This window comes from Miscanthus floridulus, chromosome 8 (assembly GCF_019320115.1).
Source record: "Miscanthus floridulus cultivar M001 chromosome 8, ASM1932011v1, whole genome shotgun sequence".
NCBI classification, from domain to species: Eukaryota; Viridiplantae; Streptophyta; class Magnoliopsida; order Poales; family Poaceae; genus Miscanthus; species Miscanthus floridulus.
Window position 1 is genome coordinate 214,091,872 of NC_089587.1, and position 21,491 is coordinate 214,113,362.

The 21,491-nt window shown below is 46.6% G+C and overlaps 2 protein-coding genes and 1 pseudogene across 2 annotated transcripts; 1 reads left to right on the plus strand and 2 right to left on the minus strand.

Annotated features, from left to right (window-relative positions):
* Nucleotides 1-221: 221 nt before the first annotated feature.
* LOC136470608 (uncharacterized) lies at nucleotides 222-1,097 on the minus strand. Its single transcript, XM_066468393.1, has one exon. It carries the CDS (start codon nucleotides 1,095-1,097, stop codon nucleotides 222-224), a length of 876 nt encoding a protein of 291 aa, XP_066324490.1.
* A 39-nt stretch (nucleotides 1,098-1,136) lies between these two features.
* Nucleotides 1,137-4,812, minus strand: LOC136470609 (uncharacterized). The gene is made up of 2 exons (XM_066468394.1): nucleotides 4,669-4,812; nucleotides 1,137-2,537 (listed from the first exon to the last, which is right to left on the minus strand). The coding sequence occupies exons 1-2, from the start codon at nucleotides 4,810-4,812 to the stop codon at nucleotides 1,137-1,139; spliced, it is 1,545 nt and encodes a 514-aa protein (XP_066324491.1).
* Nucleotides 4,813-15,365: 10,553 nt separating this feature from the next.
* LOC136474891 (24.1 kDa heat shock protein, mitochondrial-like) lies at nucleotides 15,366-21,390 on the plus strand (annotated as a pseudogene).
* The last annotated feature ends 101 nt before the right edge of the window (nucleotides 21,391-21,491 follow it).

A 21,491-nucleotide genomic window follows, 5' to 3' on the forward strand; every position in this document is an offset into this window, starting at 1 on the left:
TATGCACTAAATAACACAATAAGGCTTAAATTCATGGATTAAGTTCAAACCATCCATAAAGTATAGTATAAATAGTTCAAAAGCCATATCAATATTTGAAATAAGGCATAAAAGAGAACCAGAGACTTACAATGCTATTTTTGTGACTATTTTATTCGACGCTTTTGAAGGGACATAAATGTATTGATTATATTATCTTCATCAACTTCAAAGAAAATATCCTACTCAATGAAAGTGACTAGATAGTCATCCAGAAGACTATCTCCCATCTTATTTCTTAACTTTGTTTTCACAAAATCCATTGCAGAAAATACTCTTTCAACACTTGTCGTTGCCACAGGTAGAAGCAATACCAATTTGAGGAGCTCATAAACCATATCGTACACTTTATGCCTCTTTGTTTCAACAAGCTTAACTGAGAGATCAACAATATTGTCTAGACCTTTGAAGCTATCATCATGTCTCATGTCATCAATATAATTATCTAGCTGCAACTCAAGTTTGAGCAAATTATTATTTGAGAACTCCTTTGGGTAGAACTCAGCTAGTCTACGTAGCTTCTGTGTATCAAAAGAAGCAAATGCCTTGGAAGGACTGAAGCCCGACATACAAGACAACAACTCCATATTAATCTCATCAAACCGATTATCAAGTTCTTGACTTATTTGATCAATGACACCAATATATACTTCTCTTCTAAAGTGGTCATCATTGGTTTGCTTTTGGGCATGAGCTTTCCTTGCTGATTTTCCATAAGGAACATAATCACCATCCATAGCAGGAACTTCAACACCATGTTTATCACAAAATGAAGTGACCTTCTCAAGAAAATTATCCCAACCATCAGACCTCAATTTTGGCATTCTTTTCTTTGCCACATTAACAAGTGATATTGCATTAAGAATATCTTGGTCCCTTCTTTGCAAACACTTAGATAACTCATTTGTATATCCAAGAATAATATACATTAAGTGTGCAAAGAAAACAAACTCAAAGTTCTTAAAAGCTCCAGTCACAAAATGTATTTTGGTCCAATCATCCTTATATGCAGGATCATCCCCAAGATCAACCAGTACATCATGGATTGCTTCATACATAGTAATGATGCTGCATACAGTTTTGTAATGAGATCCCCATCAAGTATCTCCAGGCCTAGGCAAACCCATCTCTTGATGTAATCCAGTTCTAGATTCAATTTCACCATAGTCAAGTGCTTTCTTGACATTCTCAAGCCTAGCATTTCTAAGCATGTCATGACGCTTACAGAAAACTCCAACAATATTCAACAAGATAGATATTTGATCAAAAAAAGTCTTGCAATCAGTATTTCCCTTGGTAATAGCAACAAGAACCAATTGGAGTTGATGAGCAAAACAATGAATATAATAAGTAGAAGGTGATTCTTGCATGATCAATGTTTTCAACCCTTTAATATCTCCTTTCATGTTGCTAGCCCCATCATATCCTTGACCATGGATTTGAGTCATAGTCAAGCCATGACTAACAAGTAAAGCTTCAATTGCATCCTTAAGTGATAAAGAGGTAGTATCATCTACATGAACAACTCCAATAAAATGCTCACATGGCCTTCCTAATTTATCAACATAACAAAAGCAAAGAGCTAGTTGTTCTTTATGTGATATATCACTAGACTCATCAGCTAAAATTGCATAGGGCTCATCACCAAGTTCTTCAATTATTTTCTTTCTAGTTTCTAGGGCACAACAATGAATAATTTGCTTTTGTATGTCTGGGCTAGTTAAGGTACAGTTACCTGGAGCATTGTCCAAAACATACTTCTTCACTTCTTCACTATTTCTGGCAAGAAATTTCAAAAGTTCAATGAAGTTCCCTCTATTGCTAGATTCTTCACTTTCATCATGTCCATGAAATGCCAGCCCTTGATGCAAAAGAAACTTGATACACCTAAGTGAATAAGTCAACCTTTTCTTATAAAGATGAAGATCCTCATCACTCCACTTGTCAATATTATAATCAATTGCTACCTTGGGATTTATAAAGCCAATGTATCTCTCTTGAGCTGCAATATGTGCCTTAGAACCCATATGTTTGCGAAGTGCTTTCTCTCCTATATTCCAATTCTTCCAGCCATCAACAGTAAATGTGTCTGACCTAGTACCCTTCTTGAACAAATAGCATATGAAGCAAAACACAACATCCTTCTTAATACTATACTCAAGCCAATCATTATTATACATCCAACAATAGTTGAATCCCTGATCCCTGTCTGAAATCTTTCTTTTTGGAAAATCATGTGCAAAAGGTTTGAATGGACCTTTAATAATATATGTTCTTCGAATTGCATCTTGATCATTAACAGGATATTTTAGAATAGGATGTCTTTCACCTGGATCATGTGGAAGGCGATTGGTGTCTGAAGATGGTTGTGGCGGTGGCATAGGATTTATAATTTCCTCAACTACTCTCTCATGAATCTGCTCTTCCACCATAGGTTCAATCGGATTAGGATTAGAAGTAGCAGCAGCTGCCGCAGCCTTCTTCTTTGCTGCATGCTTCTAAAAAAGAGATGCAATGTCCCTGTTTCTCTTTATAACTGCATAAATATTACAAAGAACACAATGCCAAATAATTAAATAAATTGTGCTTGCACGATTGAACTCTCAGATGTGATTATGGATCACTCACATGATATGAGTACTGAACAAAAGATCAATCAAGATCCACTCTGATGTTGAGAAAAATCCTCCACCTCGCCGCGTGATAGATGATTCTATAATTTTAGTGCTAAGCAATTAACAATTAAAGTACACATGAATTTTTTTAAAAACCCGAAGAACAAAGATTGAATCTCACCAGAATAATTGTGATCACAAATTCGCCTAGCTACCGCCTTATCACGATGTAGACTATTAGATCGAGTAGGAGAGCGAAGGAGAAGCAGCAGCAGGATCATCCGTCCGACGTACGACGACTGAGGATGGAGATGAGCCGCGCAGGACAACAGGGAATGTATGCACGTAGAGATGGATCTCAGTGTTCTGAATGTTCATCATCCGCCGCCTCCTGCTCTAGGACTATAGGACACGTGGTGCAGCCGCCCGACGGGGAACAAGCAGGCTGGGCGAGGGGAACAAGCAGCTGACTAGATCCGTAGCCTATGCGCCACCACCAAGGACCGAAGGATGTGTTCATGTGGCACAACGGTAGCCCAACCTGGTGGACCTGGTCACCTAGACGACATGCGCCTTCTTTGCTGTGACGTGCGCCTTCATGTGTGGGCCGCGTGGGGTGCCTGTGCCTCAAGTGGGCCTTTCGTGGAATCGTGGTGGCGTGATGCATTCCAGGTAAGTTTTTTTTCTTTTTTCTTTTACATAAATACAAATACAAATACCGTATACAATATATAATAGTATATTTATTCGTTGCTGTAGGGTATGTTAGTGCATACCTAGCATACCCTGTGCCTCCGCCACTGGACTGTACTAACTGTGCATCAACATTATCATTAGATGATTGAAACAGATCATAGATCTCCTACACCACATTCAGATGGATCATAGGTGCACACTTATGGCCACGGAACCATTTTGCACCATAATTGAAGCATAAACCTTGAGCACGATGATGCTCCCAAAGAGCTTGATACTTGTCTTCAACAATTGTCATCTTCAGAGGCTCAGCAGGTCTATTCTCAACGCCACTAGCAGGCTTCATAGGTGGTAGTGGTAAAGGATGTGCACCAGCCATCTAATACTTGAATGATTGATTACCATCCACCCGGCGAAATGTCCTCCGAGGTGCTGAGACCTCCTCCTACAAACGTGCAAGGACACAAGCAGTATCGAGCGATGTAGGGCGTTGCAATAGAACAACAACTTTAATATCATCCCTAAGACCCTCAATGAAATGTTGAACATAGTAAATGGGATTAGGGTGTTTGGCATAGGCATTGAGCTGGTCAATCAGAGTGGTGAACTGGGTTATGTACTCATTGACTATGAGAGTCATCCAAATCTGAAAGAGCTTCCTAACCAAAATCTCATGTTCATCCTACCCAAATCTCTCTAAGAGGAGTGTACGGAAGGAATGCCAGGTCATGGATGGGAGTTGATCCTCAACAGACTGCTTCTAACGGGCAGCATCCAAAGATGGAATTAAGTGCATGGTGGCAACCTTAATCCAAATAGGAGACTCAACTAAGTAGAGATCAAAGTAATATTTGCAGTTTTTCAACCATGATTTGGGGTACTCTCCATCAAATGTAGGGAAATCAAGTTTAGGAATTTTGCTTGTATGACTCCCACTGCTACCACTGCTAGTACCCCCATGCGATTCTAACTCCTAGGGATGATTAGGTGCAGGTGGCGGACACAAATTCAGAGGAACAGGAGGAGTAGAGGATGAGGGGTGGCAAGGGGGCGTACCCTTACTGGGGGTGGAATCAGAGTGGTGACCACTCTGAAGTCACCCCACCTAGGTCTGATGCTCGACATGGTGCCTATGGGGCAAAGTGGTTTGCAGGCCAGTCAGTGAGAGGACTGTAGCCTTGGTGTCGACAGAGGAATTGTCGATGGTGAACTCAGTGGGGAAGGTGACCAGGGAAGTAGGCGTTGATGTGAAGACTCCTAGTGTGGAAGGAGCCCCCTCGATGAGGACCCAGTCCTAGTGCTTAGATAGGCGCCTGACCTCCACCTTCAACGTGGAGAGCTTGACGATCTCCTGCTTTAGATCATCAACAATTCTATCGATGCCTGGATGCCATTCATCAAACACTTGAATTGCATGCTCCAACGCCTTGAGATGGGTCTTAGATGTGTTGGCATTCGTCATGATCTGACCCTTCAAGTCATCGAAGCAACGGTCCTAGGCGGCGAAGCGCTTGTCGATCTCCTCAAGGAGAAGCTTCATCTCTGGATTCATGGTGCCTCATCGACATTGAAGCTTGGTGAAGTGCTTGTGGTCGGCGAGGTTGCAGGAATCTAGATTGGGGAACACATGCCACAAATCGATCCAATCCGAGAAGGGAATTATGGAATCCTGACGCCAAGCTACAGCTCACTGACTCAGTGAAGGGTTAGACCAACCGAATCAGTTAGATAGTGTAAGGGACCATGATGCCTAAGAGGGGGGTGAATTAGGAAACTTAAAAACTAGTTCTAACTATGGCCTCAATCCCACCTAGTCAAAAACATGTGCAACAAAGTAATATATCTAAATGTGCAACTACGGTTTTGCTAGGTGTGTTGCTATCTCTACCGCAAAAGAGTTATGCAACCAAGGTTCCAATCCTATCAACTAGCCTACCAACTAAGCTAGGAAAGTAAAGCACACAACCAAGGTAGCAATATAAATGTGGAAGCTAAAGGTGAGGTAGAGATGCAAACTCCCATCGATGACTCCAGTATTTTTACCGAGGTATCGAGAATCGCTCAAGCTTTCCCCTAGTCCTCGTTGGAGCCCCTCACAATGAATCCCTCGCAAGAGCCAAGCTCCCGGTCGAGTAACTTCATGGATAGCCATGGGCCTTCCCCATGCGCAAGTGGGTCTTTGGTGTGCCTTCCAGCAAGCCTCTCCTAAAATGCTCCCTGTCGTCTTCACTATCAAGTTTCTGGCCAAAACACCGCGGGCCTTGTTCCCTTTGATACACGGTGGTGAACACACCACAAACGTGGTTGGTGTGGTCTCGCAAGACTACAAGCCCCGCCAAGTACAACAATAGTGCGCGCAAGTACCGAGTGGTAAGAGGTGTGCAAACCTCACTAAACACTAGGCCTAAACCTAGATCAAGCGCATATGAGCGTGGTCTAACAAACCTAAGCACTTCACAAAGCACCTACGCTAATCACTAAGTGATCTTTAAGCTCTATGCATGTGGAGAGCACAAATAAGGTGTAGCAAGACCCTCCTATCTTCCCTCAGCTCCCACACCCTCCAAATGGCTGGTTGGAGTCATATATATAGGCCACAAGTGGAGATATAACTGTTGGGGCCGAGCTCCATGTTTCTGTGTGGGCACCTACATGGCAGTGTGAGCCACGTTAGTGAGCCGTTGGTCACTGACAATCGACTATTGGGACACTGTACACCGAGGTGGTGCACTGCCACCCAAAGGACGGTGACCAGGGCGATGCCCGAGTCCCCCTTCGCTGCTCTCTAGAAAATTATGGTGGTGGCACTGCCACCCTCTGTCCGATGCACCGTCACCCCATGGCGGTGACCAGGGCGGTGCACACATTGTTGTCCGGTGCCCCCTCTTCTTCCAGCTGCTGCAGCCCTTCTTTGGTGGCACCGCCACCCCTAGGGCGATGCCCACTCAGCCATCATTTGCTTTGTGGCTTCGTTCAGGCTTCGATATCTTTGTGTCTTGGATTCCTTGCTTCTCTTCTAGGTTGTCAACACCTCTTCTAATGTCTTCTTTTGGGTGTTGATCAATTTCTTCATGTTCTAAAGTTGATCCAAGTCCGCATTGCATCCTATTGAACTATAAAATAAACACTAGCAATTACATTAGTCCAATTTAGTTGTGTTGATCATCAAACACCAAAATTCAAAGTAAATGGACCTAGGGTCTATTTTCCTTACAATCTCCCTCTTTTTGGTGATTGATGACAACACGACCAAAGCAAGCAAATAATAAAAATTTTAGAATTTAAAAACTATCTACTTGCTAGGATGCAATGCAAAGGCAAGAGTATATGATGCTAGAAGATACCACATGTAAAATACAATGAATGCTTATCTTGCCCTTGCCATTGTCCCCATGTGGCATTATGGATTTAAGCCTCCCCCTAACTCCATAATCCACTATTCTCTCTTTCTCAGACCATTACCACTTGTAAATTATTATGCTTGGGATTGCTTTTGGTCCTACAAATTCTCCTCCTTTGGAATCAAACACTGAAAAGAAAGATATTAGTAACACAAGGGAGGGTCAAATTTTGTGATCCTTTGTATGTGGAGTGGAATAGATCACAAAACTTGACTCTCACATTACATAGACTAAGCTCTCCCTAAATATATGCATACATATGATGGAGGATGAATTATATGTATAATTGGCAAATTAATGCATAAGGGAGTTTAATCTATATAATGCATGGAGAAAGCATATAAAAACCAAATTGAAATCAACATGATGATATTGGTTTAGGAATACCACATATAGAAACTAATTTGAATGACACCACTTGCAATGAGTGGTGGATTTTTTGAAACATGATGCTTATCTCCAGGGACTCTATTTTCCTTGCAATGAGACTACTACACACATAATAATCTTGAAAAGAATGTTAGTCTCAAAACATCCAACTTGTAGAATAACCTCCCCCAAAATTTGTGCATACAAGCATAGAATACTTGTAGGAGACATGCACATTGATTTTTGAAAATCTAAATACCATTTGAAAGATGACATCACATGAATATAAGAATTATTTTCAAAAATAATATTCAGGGGAAATTATCTACAATTTGGACTTTGGCACATATTAGATAAATAATTGTAAGACAAGCTATGTGCCATGCTCCTAAACAATTTAAACCATGTAGGTTTGCTCCTATGGGTCAGAGTGATACCGAGCAACCCTACCATATGATTTACCTAGTGTATGCATGACAAAGAATTTAAATGTGCAAATGCAAACATAGGCATAAGAAAGGAACTAGATGCTAATTGAAATTACACCTAACATGGGAAGGGGAATTTGGGTCCAAAGTATCCACTGACCCACTTGGCAATGACTATGTCCGTCATGATGCATCCCATGAAATGCACCCAAACTATGCCAAGTCTCCAAATTCCCCGAAGTCCATTGGACTTTTCACTTCCCCTTTAGAACCCAGACCTTCTTGGTGCTCTTCATGTTAGAAATAATCTCCTTTGGCACCCAAATGTATTTGGCCCCATTGTTGGCTTGCTTATTCACCTTGATGGCCACCACCTTATTATTTTTCTTCTTCTTCTTCAAGAGATAAGGTGTGGAAGCCTTCTTGTCCACCTTGTTAGTGTAGGTGTTGGAGAGCTTGCTTGTTTGCTTTTTGGTTTTCTCTTTCTTCTTTGCTCCTCCCTCATTCTTCACCTTGCACTCATAGGACTTGTGGCCTTCCTTGTGGCATACGTAGCAAACCATGGTTTGTCCTTCATCAAGCTTCCTCACTCTCTTGATGGTGTTATCTTGATAAAGTTGAGTTTGCTTCATCTTGCCTTGCACTTGAGTCAAGTCCTTGGTGAGGCGAGCCACTTCTTGATTGAGTTGCTCATTCTCCAATGCAACCTCTTGTGTATATGTTTCTACAATAACTTTCTCAACACAAGCTTGGTTGCATAAGGGTGAGTCTAAACATAAATCATTGCAAGAAGTAGAGGCATCCTTTTTGGGCATGTCAAAACTTGAACTTTTCTTTTTAGGTGCCTCGGTGGGGATTGTACCGACACTTCAAGATTAGTAACTTTATTTGTTAGCTCATCATAATGTTTGCACATGGTTTCCATTTTAGCAAGCAAACTTTTATAAGCATCTTGTGAGCTAGCTAACTTTTCCTTTAATTTTTCATTTTTCTTTACAAGTTGCTCATTATTGATTGTGCATGCATTTGTTGCTGCACTAGCCTCAAGTTGTTCAATTTTAGTAGATAGTTTAATATTGAGATTGGGAAAGGTCTCATATTGTTTAAGCAAGGTTTTATATGCTTCTTGTGAACTATCTAGCTTTTCTTGCAACATTTTTAGCTTTTTTGTTGGCTAGTGCATATTTAAGATTTTCTTGCACAAGTTCATTAAGAGAAGGCATTTCATCATCACTATCACTCTCACTTGAACATAAGCTTTCATTACCTCATGCCATAAGGTACACATGTGAAGTGCTTGATGATGAGTGCTTGTGACCGCTCCTCTTGTGTCGGGCTTCTTCTTCACTTGAAGAATCATCCCATGACCTTATTGATGTGAGAGCTTTGTCCTTGCACAGCTTCTTCTTTGTCTTGGGTGTGGGCTTATTTGGACAAACTACCACAAAGTGTCCCAACTCACCGCATCCATAGCATCCCTTCTTTCTTTGTTCTCTTCTTTGATTTCTGAAGATGAAATCTTGAATTTGGATAGGTACACCCTTGACATTGAGCCTTTGGATCATCTTCTCTACCTTGTTGATAAGTTTGATTGATTCTTCATCAAGATCAAAGGAGAAAGATTGATCATCATCACTTGATTCTTCTTCTTCTTCTTCTTCATCATCATCCTCATCATCTTCTTCATCTTCACTTGAGGAGCTTGAGCTTGAGTTTGTCTCAACTTGTTTGCCCTTCATCTTCTTTTTCTCACTATATGCGAAAGCTTTGTCTTTGCTTGATGAAGAGGCTTCTTCTTGACCCATCTTGTGTGATATTTCAAATGCCACTATCTCGCCAATGACTATGTCCGGGGTCATGGTGCTCAAGTCTTCCATGTTGTGAAGAATGGTGATGATGCTTACATATTTCTTTTATGGTAGCATGGAGATGATCTTCCTCATGATATTTGCATCACCTAACTTTGTTAATCCTATAGAATTGAGCTCATTGATAATTAGATTCAAAAGAGAATACATATCATGAACAAGCTCATTATCGACAAAAGATGCTCGGCAATCCTTCGAGAGGTATCCCATGAAGGTAGATTGATCGGTGGAGGTACGCGTAATCAGGAACCGAATGGTGACACAAGGTGCAGAGATAGCGATTTAGATAGGTTCAGGCCGTCTGATCGACGTAATACCCTACGTCCTGTGTCTTTGGTGTATTGTATTGATTTGGATGACCATGTCCACTACGGGACCCCTACCTCTCCTTATATACTCTAGAGGGGTAGGGTTACAAAGAAAGTATCCTATTTGGTACTATACAATATCTTACGGTGCACATCGACCAGTGACGTGCACGTCTTGATCTTGTGGGCTGGCCACCTCTGATGATACGACCTATGTTTTGTCTTATGGATACCGGGGGCTATACCCCCATAGCTAGTCCCCGAGCCTGATAGTAGGTGATGTAGTCACGTGGTGCTAGGGTTAGAAAGTAGAAGAAAGGCAGAAGACCGGCCGAGTAGGCAACCAGTCCATGGGCGGAGCCCTAAATTGAAAAGCACACATTCACCGCAAGGTGAAGTGTGCCCACTTAGTCCCGGAGCCTGCTAGAAGATGAAGAATGAATCTTATAGCAGTGTTAAAGAAAAAGAAGTCTGAAAGCTTGCCGACGTCGTCTGACATGCACGTATCAAAACCCCAGACGTGCTGCCCAAGATTAGCACCCTGATCCAAACAGCATGGAGCAGCTTGATAGCACACCGATAAGGCATAGCAAGATCCGACCATCGAGGGAGTCCCTAATGTAGCTGGCGACATCTGAGCACCAAGGAGTCCCTAGTGTAGCTGGCTATGTCTGAGCACCGAGGAGTTCCTAGCGTAGCTAGCGATGTTTGAGAACCAAGGAGTTCTCGGTGTAGCTGGCGATGTCCAAGCACTGAGGAGTCCCCAGCGTAGCTGGCGATGTCCGAGCACCGAGGAGTCCTGACGTAGCTAACAATGTCCGAGCATCGAGGAGTCCCCGATGTAGTTGGCGATGTTTGAGCACCGAGGAGTCCCCAGCATAGCTAGCGATGTCCGAGCATCGAAGAGTCCCTGACACAGCTAGCGATGTCCGAGCACCGAGGAGTCTCCGGCGTAGCTGACAATGTTCGAGCACCAAGGAGTCTCCGACGTAGCTAGCGATGTCTAAGCACCGAGGAGTCCCCGATGTAGGTGGCGATGTCCAAGCACCGAGGAGTCCCCAACATAGCTAGTGATGTCCGAGCATCGAGGAGTTCCTGGCATAACTAGTGATGTCCGAGCACCGAGGAGTCCCGACGTAGTTGGCGATGTCCGAGCATCGAGGAGTCCCCGGTGTAGCTAGCGATGTCCAAGCACTGAGGAGTCCCCGGCGTAGCTAGCGATGTCCGATCACCGAGGAGTCATTGGCCTAGCTAGCGATGTCCGAACATCGAGGAGTCCCCAGCGTAGCTGGCGATGTCCGATCACTGAGGAATCCCTGGTCTAGCTGGCGATGTCCAAGCACTGAGGAGTCCCTAACGTAGCTGGCGATGTCCAAGCACTGAGGAGTCCCCAGCATAGCTAGCAATGTCTGAGCATCGAGGAGTCCCTGGCATAGCTGGCGATGTCCACAAGGTGAAGTGGGGTGAAGTGTGCCCACTTAGTCCCCGAGCATGAAGAATCCGAGCACCGAGGAGTAATCGACGTAGCTAGTGATGAAGCATGAGCGACGAACAATCTGGTCAACTGGTCGACAGTGAAGTCAGCATTGAGTAGAAGCGACCGACGAACAGTTCGATCAACTGGTCGGCGACGGAGTCCATGAACCTAGCGGTCCGACCAGTTGATCAGTGGAGAAGTCCAAGCACCAGGTGGTCCGATCACCTAGACGATGATCCTACAATACAAATATGTAGAACGGGTAGTACATGATGTAAAAATATATGAACTTTAGAGAAAAATCAGCAATGGCGATGAAATAGCGTATGTAGCTCGGTGATCAGTTGATGTGAAGATGTATTTATATTTAATATAAACCACCCGACTAGTTAGTGTGTAGCTGAGTCTCCAGTCCTAGCTAGCCCGTTAACCATAACGTGGAGCGCAGAGCCCGTGTGAATGTAGAAAGAACAAAGCATCGCTAAGGAGCTGCTGCCGACCACCCAAAACACAGAGGGCAGACGCTCGTGCACGTGTAGGGAGGAGCTAGAGACAGGACCATCTCTGAAGGCGTCCGAGCATCAACATGACTATTCGGGGGTTCAAAAAATTATTTGGAGAGCAAACATGGAGAAAACAGCTCGGAGAAATATTACGGCGATATACGAAGATTGGAGAAAAATTAGAAAAATATTAAAGCATGACTTAGCTTTAGGCAGAACGTCTGATCGGCCTTAGTCAGATCAGATTTGGAGAGATCAATCACGTAGGACTTGGGCGGCGGCGAGGTCAGATCCTGAAGGTATACGTACGACAACAAGCAAGGGAAATCGTGCTTGCCTGCTTAAGGTGTACGTATATGCATATACGCGTACAAGCCTTAAGTAGCTTTCATTCCTTTAATATAGTACTCTTTCCTTCTTCATGGCTAGACGTGCATGGCAGGTGCATCAAGACCAGATTCATGGGAGCCACCGATGGCATCGGCAAGTGACATGTAGACAATGGGGTCCTTTAACACCGGGTTGCTGCAGGACGATGGTGATGAGATCAACACTTGTATTGAGATCAAGATGTAGATGAATTCTACATGCATGCATGCATGCAGATGTAGATATATCAATATCTGGATCATGTGGCCCTTCACGAATGCATGCTAGATGTGTACGCCTCCTCTTGGGTGATGGCTTCGAAGTGTGTCATGGCCAAGTCTGATCTATCGGGCTGTCCTAGGCTGTGGAGAAAGCACAGGGCCACCGCTAGACTCGTCTTGCCATGACACCCTGCCATGAGTGGTGTCGTGATGTTGCCTCGATCAGTCGAGTGACCACAAACGATGTAGATCTTGAGGTACGCCATCTAGTTCACCATGGATCAAGCCCACAACCCCTACCTAGCGTGCCAACTATCGACAAAAGATGCTTGGCAGTCCTCTGAGGGGCATCCCACGAAGGTAGATTGGTTGGTGGAGGTGCGCATAATCAGGAACCGGATGGTGACACAAAGCGCAGAGACAACGATTTAGATAGGTTTGGGCCGTCTGATCGACATAATACCCTACGCCTTGTGTCTTTGGTGTATTGTATTGATCTGGATGACCCTATCCACTAGGGGACCCCTGCCTCTCCTTATATACTCTGGAGGGGTAGGGTTACAAGGAAAGTATCCTATTTGGTACTATATAATATCTTGCGATGCACGTCGACCAGTGTCGTGCACGCCTTGATCTTTTGGGCTAGGCCACCTCTGATGGTGCGGCCCATGTCTTATCTTATAGATACCGGGGACTATACCCCCACACTCATCATCATTCATTTCAAAAGAATCATAACTTTGTTGAGCTAGGCAATATTTTTGCTCACGGACATTACTTGTGCCGTCATGGAGCTCTTATAATTTTAACCAAATTTCATGTGTCATATTTAAAGTGAACACTTAGTTAAACACATCCATGCTAAAAGATTCAAACAAGCAATTTTTAGCTCTAGCATTAAAATAAATTTATTTTTCTTCACTCTTTGTGGGTTTATTGGGATTCTTAATAGGTTTCATCCCGTTACGAGTGACTCTCCAAACACCCAAGTCTACCGCCTCAAGGTGACAAGCCATTCTAGCTTTATAGTAAGGGAAGTTAGTGCCATCAAAGTGCGGAGGCCTAGAGGTATCCATCCCAACCACTATAAATAGCGTTAGCTCAACGACGATGAAGCCAAAGGTCCAAATTAAGCCAACCGGCTTTGATACAACTTGTAAGGGATCGTGATGCCTAAGAGAGGGGGGAATTAGGAAACTTAAAAACTAGTTCTAACTATGGCCTCTAATCCCACCTAGTCAAAAACATGTGCAACAAAGTAATATATCTAAATGTGCAACTACGGTTTTGCTAGGTGTGTTGCTATCTCTACAGCAAAAGAGTTATGCAACCAAGGTTCCAATCCTATCAACTAGCCTATCAACTAAGCTAGAAAAGTAAAGCACACAACCAATATAGCAATATAAATGCCAAAGCTAAAGATGAGGTAGAGATACAAACTCCCGTCGATGACTCTGGTATTTTTATCGAGGTATCAAGAAGCGCTCAAGCTTCCCCCCTAATCCTCATTGGAGCCCCTCGCAAGGGCCAAGTTCCCGGTTGGGTAACTCCTTAGATAGCCCTGGGCCTTCCCCACGTGCAAGTGGGTCTCCGGTGTGCCTTTCGGTAAGCCTATCTTGGAATGCACCCCGCCATCTTCACTATCAAGTTTTTGGCCGAAACGCCGAGGGCCTTGTTCCCTTTCGTGCATGGTGGCGGCCACACTACAAACACGGTTGGTGTGGTCTCATAAGACTACAAGCCCCGCCGAGTACAACAATGGTGCGCGCAAGCACCAAGTGGTAAGAGGTGTGTAAACCTCACTAAACACTAGGCCTAAACCTAGAGCAAGCGCATATGAGCGTGGTCTAACTAACCTAAGCACTTCGCAAAAGCACCTACGCTAATCACCAAGTGATCTTTAAGCTCTATGCATGTGGAGAGCACAAATAAGGTGTAGCAACACCCTCCTATATTCCCTCAGCTCTCACACCCTTCAAATGGTCGGTTAGAGTCATATATATAGGCCACAAGTGGAGATATAGCCATTGGGGCCAAGGTCCATGTTTCTGTGTGGGCACCGGACACGGCGGTGCTAGCCATGTCAGCTAGCCGTTGGTCACTAACAACCGACCATTGGGACACTGTACACTAAGGCGGTGCACCGCCACCCTGAGGGCGGTGACCAGGGCGGTGCCCAAGTCCCCCTTTGCTGCTCTTAGGGAAATTAGGGCAGTGGCACCGCCACCCCCTATCTGGTGCACCGCCACCCTATGGCGGTGACCAGGGCGGTGCACACGTTGTTGTCCGGTGCCCCCCTCTCCTTCTAGCTACAACCGCCCTTCTCTGGTGGCACCGCCACCCCTAGGGTGGTGCCCACTTAGCCAGCGTTTGCTTTGTGGCTTTGTTCGGGCTTTGATATCTTCGTGTCTTGGGTTCCTTGCTTCTCTTCTATGTTGTCAACACCTCCTCCAATGTCTTCTTTTGAGTGTCGATCAATTTCTTCATGTTCCAAAGTTGATCCAAGTCCGCGTTGCATCCTATTGAACTATAAAATAAACACTAGCAATCACATTAGTCCAATTTGGTTGTGTTGATCATCAAACACCAAAATCCAAAGTAAATGAGTCTAGGGTCCATTTTCCTTATAGACAGATCGATCGATGGGATGCTGATGTTCATCGGTGATCAAAAACCCGAGGATCGGTGTCTCTGATACCTCTTGTTAGCAGGGAACTAGATCATATAGAATTGGGGAAGGGAAATCGAAGGAGCAGGAAAAGGGAAAAGGATAGCAAGAAGAGCATGGGATTTAGTTTGGATGAGTTCTTAGATGATAACAGGTTTAGTTGGGTTTACAAAATCGATACCCTCTCCCTCACGCAACTCTGCCTTAAGTAGTTACAGAGACCGTGGCCTCACTAGCGCACCTGCGCTCACCCACACACCCAATGCTTAGCGTTGAGGCGAGAGTTTGGCTTCCTTGTCCTGCTTCCGCGTCTGGGGCCACTATCAGGTCCTTTGGCTCCTTCTTCTATTGCTGTTGTTGGGTGATGTATAGTGCTAACAAGAGGCCAAGAGGGGGGAGTGTCATGGCTTGCACTGTCGCTTCTAGGAGGGTCGTCCTACTAGTGCACGCGCTGGAGAAGCTCCTTATCGCGTCGTCCACGCCCAGGGCTGGCTCCGTCGTCAGGCCAGTGGCAGTCACCAGCGGCCTTCATAGGTGATGGAACCGAACACCACAGTGAGGTTGGATCGTGAGCACTAGAGACGATGCGGTGACCACAGCGAGAACATGAGTAGATGGAAACACGAGCAACAAACTCACATGAGAAAAGAGGATTTTTCGGTAGCCCAAAATGCGATGCCTTTGGTCTGTTATTGATGCTCTTATACACATATGCATGCTACAATCTTGGACTTGTAACAACCAAGCCTCCCTACGCTATCCCACACAAAGTGCGCCACGCCATTTCGCTGCGGTGCGCGCTGCGTGCGCTGAATGCGTTATGGCGCGAACTGACCAAACTGAACCGGGCCAAGTCATGATCAAGCACACCATCGATCATGCCCTGCCCCTATGCTAGCCGATGCAAGACTCAGAACGAAAAATTACAAGCTAGTGCAACAATTTGGCTAACAAATCACCCCCCTAAACTTGTTGCACATCGACGACGCCCAGAGCACTTCTCAGTTCCACGAACTTGACTCGCCCCAGTGATTTGGTGAAAATGTCGACGAGCTACCCTACAGTCCCAACATGATCCACCTCCACCTTGCCCTCTTTGATGCACTCACGAATAAAGTGATACTTAGTATCAATATACTTGCTACGATCATGGTGCACTAGGTTCCTGCTAAGAGTGATGGCAGACATATTGTCCATAAGTAGCTTCAATGTCACCTCTTTCGTTCCCATCATATCTGCTATCAATCGGCTTAGCCAAACGCCTTGGCACGCTGTTGCTGCTGCTGCCACATACTTAGCTTCACATGAAGACAACGCAACTATCTTCTGCTTCTGTGATGCCCACATTACCAGGTTATTGCCAAGAAAGTATACAACACCCGTGGTGCTCTTCCTATCCTCAACATCTCCTATAAAGTCACTGTCACTATACCCGAGCAAGATGGGTTTCAGTTCAGTTCCCTTCTCATACTTGTAGCTATATCCGACTATTCCCTTCAAATACCTCAAAATATGTTTAACAGCAGCCCAGTGCTCTCTCCCTGGTGCCTCCATGTACCTACTGACAACACCCACCACATATGCAAGATCTGTCCTGGTGTTGACAATGTATCTGAGGCTACCAATTATGCTCCTATATGAAGTAGGATCTACAGCTTCTCCCTCCTTCTCCTTGTAGAGCTTGAGCCGACACTCCATGGGTGTGTCACAAGGATTGCAGTTTTTCATACCTGCCCTCTCAAGTATCCTTACAGTATAAGAGCTCTGGCTTAGTGTGATCCCCCCATCTCCCTGCTTCACCTCTATCCCCAAGTAGTAGCTCAGGAGACCTAGATCACTCATGCTGAATTTGTTCCTCATCTCTGACTTAAACTGTTTAATGTCTCTGACATTTGGTCCAGAGATGATCAAATCATCAACATACACCCCCACAAGTAAAAATGAGTTCTTGCAGCTCCTTCTATATACAGCATGTTCTAGCTTGCTTCTCACAAAACCAAGAGCAACTAGCTCTTTATCAAGTTTAGCATTCCATGCTCTGGGTGCCTGCCTAAGGCCATAGAGTGCCTTTCTTAATTTGAGCACCTTGTCTCCATTGCCAATGATGAAACCTAGAGGTTGTTGCACAAACACTGTTTCAGTTAAGTCACCATTCAAAAAAGCAGATTTCACATCCATATGGTGTACCTCCCATCCACCTTGTGCTGCTAGTGCCAACAGCACCCTTACAGTCTCAATTGTGGCAACTTGAGCAAATACTTCATCAAAGTCTACTCCTTGGCGCTGAGCATACCCCTTGACCACTAACCTTGCTTTATACTTGACAACATTTCCATCTGGATCTTTCTTGATTTTAAAAACCCACTTCAGGCCTATAGCCTTTTGCTTTGGTGGCAGATCACTGACATCCCAGGTGCGGTTTTCTTCAATCGCCTGCATTTCTGATTGCATAGCCTGCCTCCAGCAATTTTTAGACAGAGCCTCATCCATCAACCTTGGTTCTTCTGCTGCTACTAGACACATCCCACTGTACTCAAAATCCTACATTTCCTCGGTTGTTTCAAGCAAATTGGGAATGGTTCTAAATCACAGTGGAGCTCCATCAGAATCTTTAGAAGCATTGGTGGGCGGCGTTGCCCACTGGATCATCGGACCTGGTGTACTTGGGCTGGCACTTGGGGTGTGTGGTGGTGTATTAGATGCACCCCCCATAGATGGAATTGATGCAGCAGGCGAGACTAGTTCACCGCCATCAAATTCAGAGGCGGCGCTCCCTCGAGAATCAGCGTCAGGCCCTATTATCTGACCAGGAACAGTATCAAAACACTGAACCCTAAAAGTATTAGGTGCTGCTTCATTATTGCTTAGCCTGCTGTCATTCCCCTCCCAATTCCATGCCTTCTTCTCGTCGAATATCACATCTCTAGTCACCATCAGCTTGCCCTTCACAGGATCATACACACGGAATCCCTTTGTCCCTGGCTCATAGCCAAGAAACACACCTGGAACTGATCTATCCGTCAGCTTGCTTATGTCGGGGCCAACACGCTTGGCATATGCAACACATCCAAACATACACAGATGCTTGACCCCTGGCTTCTTTCCAAACCAAGCTTCGAATGGAGTCTTCCCGTTCAGGCTTTTCGTTGGCGATCGGTTCAACAGGTACACCGCCACCTTGACTGCTTCACCCCAAAACTGAGCAGGTACTCGCATGCTCTTGAGCAGGCAACGAGCCATCTCCACGACGGTCTGATTCCGTCGCTCTACTACTCCGTTCTGTTGTGGGGAATATGGTGTGGTGGTATAGTGCTTGATGCCGTGGTCGTTACAGAAAGCCACAAGCGCACCTAAGTTAAATTCACCACCACGGTCCGTCCTGAACGCCTTCAGGCGATGGCCCAACTCTAGCTCAGCCGCTGCCTTGAACCTTTTGAAATACACCAGCGCCTCATCCTTGGACGCCAGAAGCTCGAGCCACATGTAGCGGCTATGATCGTCGACGATGAGCAAGAAGAATGACTTCCCGCCAGGTGTGGGCGACGTAATGTGCCCACATAGATCACCGTGTACCAGTTCAAGCCCCTCCTTCATGCGGTACAATGAGGCCTGGGGAAAGGGTGTGCGGTGCTGCTTGCCCAATGCATAGCCATCGCACACCTGCTCCACACGCCGGATCAGGGGTATACCCTTTACCATCTCTCTAGCACCCAGCTCACGGAGAGACATGAAATTCAAGTGTCTACATCGTGCATGCCAGAGCCACGCTGTCTCATCCATCTTGGTCATCAGGCACACGGGCGAGGTTAGGTTCACCTTCATTACGTATAGATGATTCCTCCTCTCTGCCCGAATCAGAACACCCCTTTCCTGGTTCACAGCCTGGTGGCGCTCGTACACCTTCAGGACGCCGTTATCGATCTCGATGCGACACCCCCCTTCTTCCAATTGGCCAAGACTCACGATATTACATTTGAGGGATGGGATGAAGTATACCTCAGTGAGCACACGATGGTCCTGATTCCTGCTGGCGATTGTGATAGCCCCGATCCCGCAGATCTCCACCATGGATCCATCTCCAAACCGCACCACACCACGCACCGTCTCGTCTAGAGATGCCAGCGATGCCCAGCACCCTATCATGTGATTTGTGGCGCCGGTGTCGAGGACCCATGCGCCTTCATCGTACTTCGACGGGGACACATGTTCCTGATTCAGGAACACCCGATGCGCGGTGGAGCTCGTGGTCCGCACAACATTGTAGACCTGTGCCACCATGAGTGCCGGCTGTTCAGTGTCGATGTTCGCATGGTGAGCGGCCTCCTGCCGCTCCTCTTTCAGCTCCTTCGTCTTGCACTCCTTCACGAAGTGCCCGTAGATGCCACATTTGCGGCACTTGCCTTTCCGTCGTGGAGTGCCCATCGACGTGAGTTTCACACCGGAGTCACGTGCTTCGTTGCCGCCGCCACCGCGCGCTCCTGATCTCCCCTTTTTCATATAGCGCCCACCGCTCTTTCCGCCAGACGACAAGGACGTGTCCGGCACGATGTGGCTCTTGTTCCTGGCCGCCCACTCCTCCTCCGTCAACAAGAGTCGGCCAGTCTTGTGCGTCACCTGCTCCACCGACGGCTCAAAGCGATCTTCCGCCGCCCACAGACGACCCACAAGCTCCTCGATGGAGAGTTTCTTGATGTCGCAGAACATCTCGATCGTCACTGCCACTTGGTTGTAGCGCGGCGGAACGACCCGGAGGAACTTCTTCACGACGCGCGTGTCATCCATGCTTTCTTCGCCAAGACCATGCAGGTCAGTGGCGAGTCTGGTGATGCGCACGGCGAAGTCATCGATTGTCTCGCCCGCCTTGAACGCGATCGACTCAAACTCCGCCAGCAGCTTCTGTGCATTCACCTCCTTTACACGTTCTGCACCAAGACGCATCGACTTGATTGCCTCCCATGCCTCCTTTGTTGACTTCTTGTTCAAGAGCATGGAGTGCATGTCCTGGGGCACGCCACGGATCATGGCGCCCAGAGCGAGCCGATCCCGACGCCGTGCCACCTTGTCGGACTCGATTGCATCCCACAGATACATGCCTTCGAGATTGCATTGCACCAGCACGGACCACTCCTCGTAATTGGTGCGGGTTAACATAGGCCATACCAGATTTCCTGTTGCCTGGTTCCACGCCCGCTCCATCACGTCCTTGTCCTTGCCACTTGCTTCCCCCATGTCGCCGACGTCAGAGTTCACGCCTCCACCTCCTCGGATCCGGTGGACCAAACCACCCTGCTTCCTCTACAACTTCTCTCGTCCTCCGAACACCTCCTACTCCGGCGGCTTGAGGCTCTGATACCACTTGACGGAACCGAACACCGCAGCGAGGTTGGATCGTGAGCGCCGGAGACGGCGCGGTGACCGCGGCGAGAACGTGAGTAGATGGAAACGCGAACAACAAACTCACACGAGAAAAGAGGATTTTTCGGCGGCCCAAAACGCAACGCCTTCGGTCTGTTATTGATGCTCTTATACACATACGCATGCTACAATCTCGGACTTGTAACAACCGAGCCTCCCCGCGCCATCCCGCACAAAGTGCGCCACGCCGTTTCGCTGCGGCGCGCGCTGCGTGCGCTGAATGCGTTATGGCGCGAACTGACCAAACTGAACCGGGCCAAGTCGTGATCAAGCGTGCCATCGATCACGCCCTGCCCCTATGCTAGCTGATGCAAGACTCAGAACGAAAAATTACAAGCTAGTGCAACAATTTGGCTAACAGCAGGTACAACACCGGCGCTCAGCTCCGACGTTACGAGGGGGCCGAGTCCTAAGACGACAGCGTCCGCGAGTACGAGAGCCGGCGCGGCAGCCGGGACTACGCCGTGCCCAGCCTGTTCTCAGGTAGTCGTCATCTTCGTGGCATGCCAGACTCATTTGCTTCGTGCTCTTAGATGAGATGATGGAACTCCATCGATTTGAAATGGCTGTGCTGACTTCATTTTGTTGGTCCCTGTCCAGAGATCTTCCGTGATCCATTCAGTTCGCCGCAGAGCCTCGGCCACCTGCTGAGCCTGATGGACAACTTCGCGGTGGCGGCGCCAGGCCGTGCCGGCGCGGTGCGCCGTGGCTGGAACGCGAAGGAGGACGAGGAGGCGTTGCACCTGAGGGTGGACATGCCGGGCCTGGGGAAGGAGCACGTCAAGGTGTGGGCGGAGCAGAACAGCCTGGTGATCAAGGGCGAGGGCGAGAAGGAGGCCGGCGAGGACGAGGACGTCCCGCCTCCGAGGTACAGTGGTCGCATCGAGCTCGCGCCAGAGGTTTACAGGATGGACAAGATCAAGGCGGGGATGAAGAACGGTGTGCTCAAGGTGGTGGTGCCCAAGGTGAAGGAGGAGCAGCGCAAGGACGTGTTCCAAGTCAACGTCGAGTAGATTAGATATTTCCAAATAAAATATAAAAGTCAAGCGCCAGTATGAGGGGCAGAGGGGTGTACCAAACTAGAATTTCTCTCTTTTTTTTTATCTTCGGATGA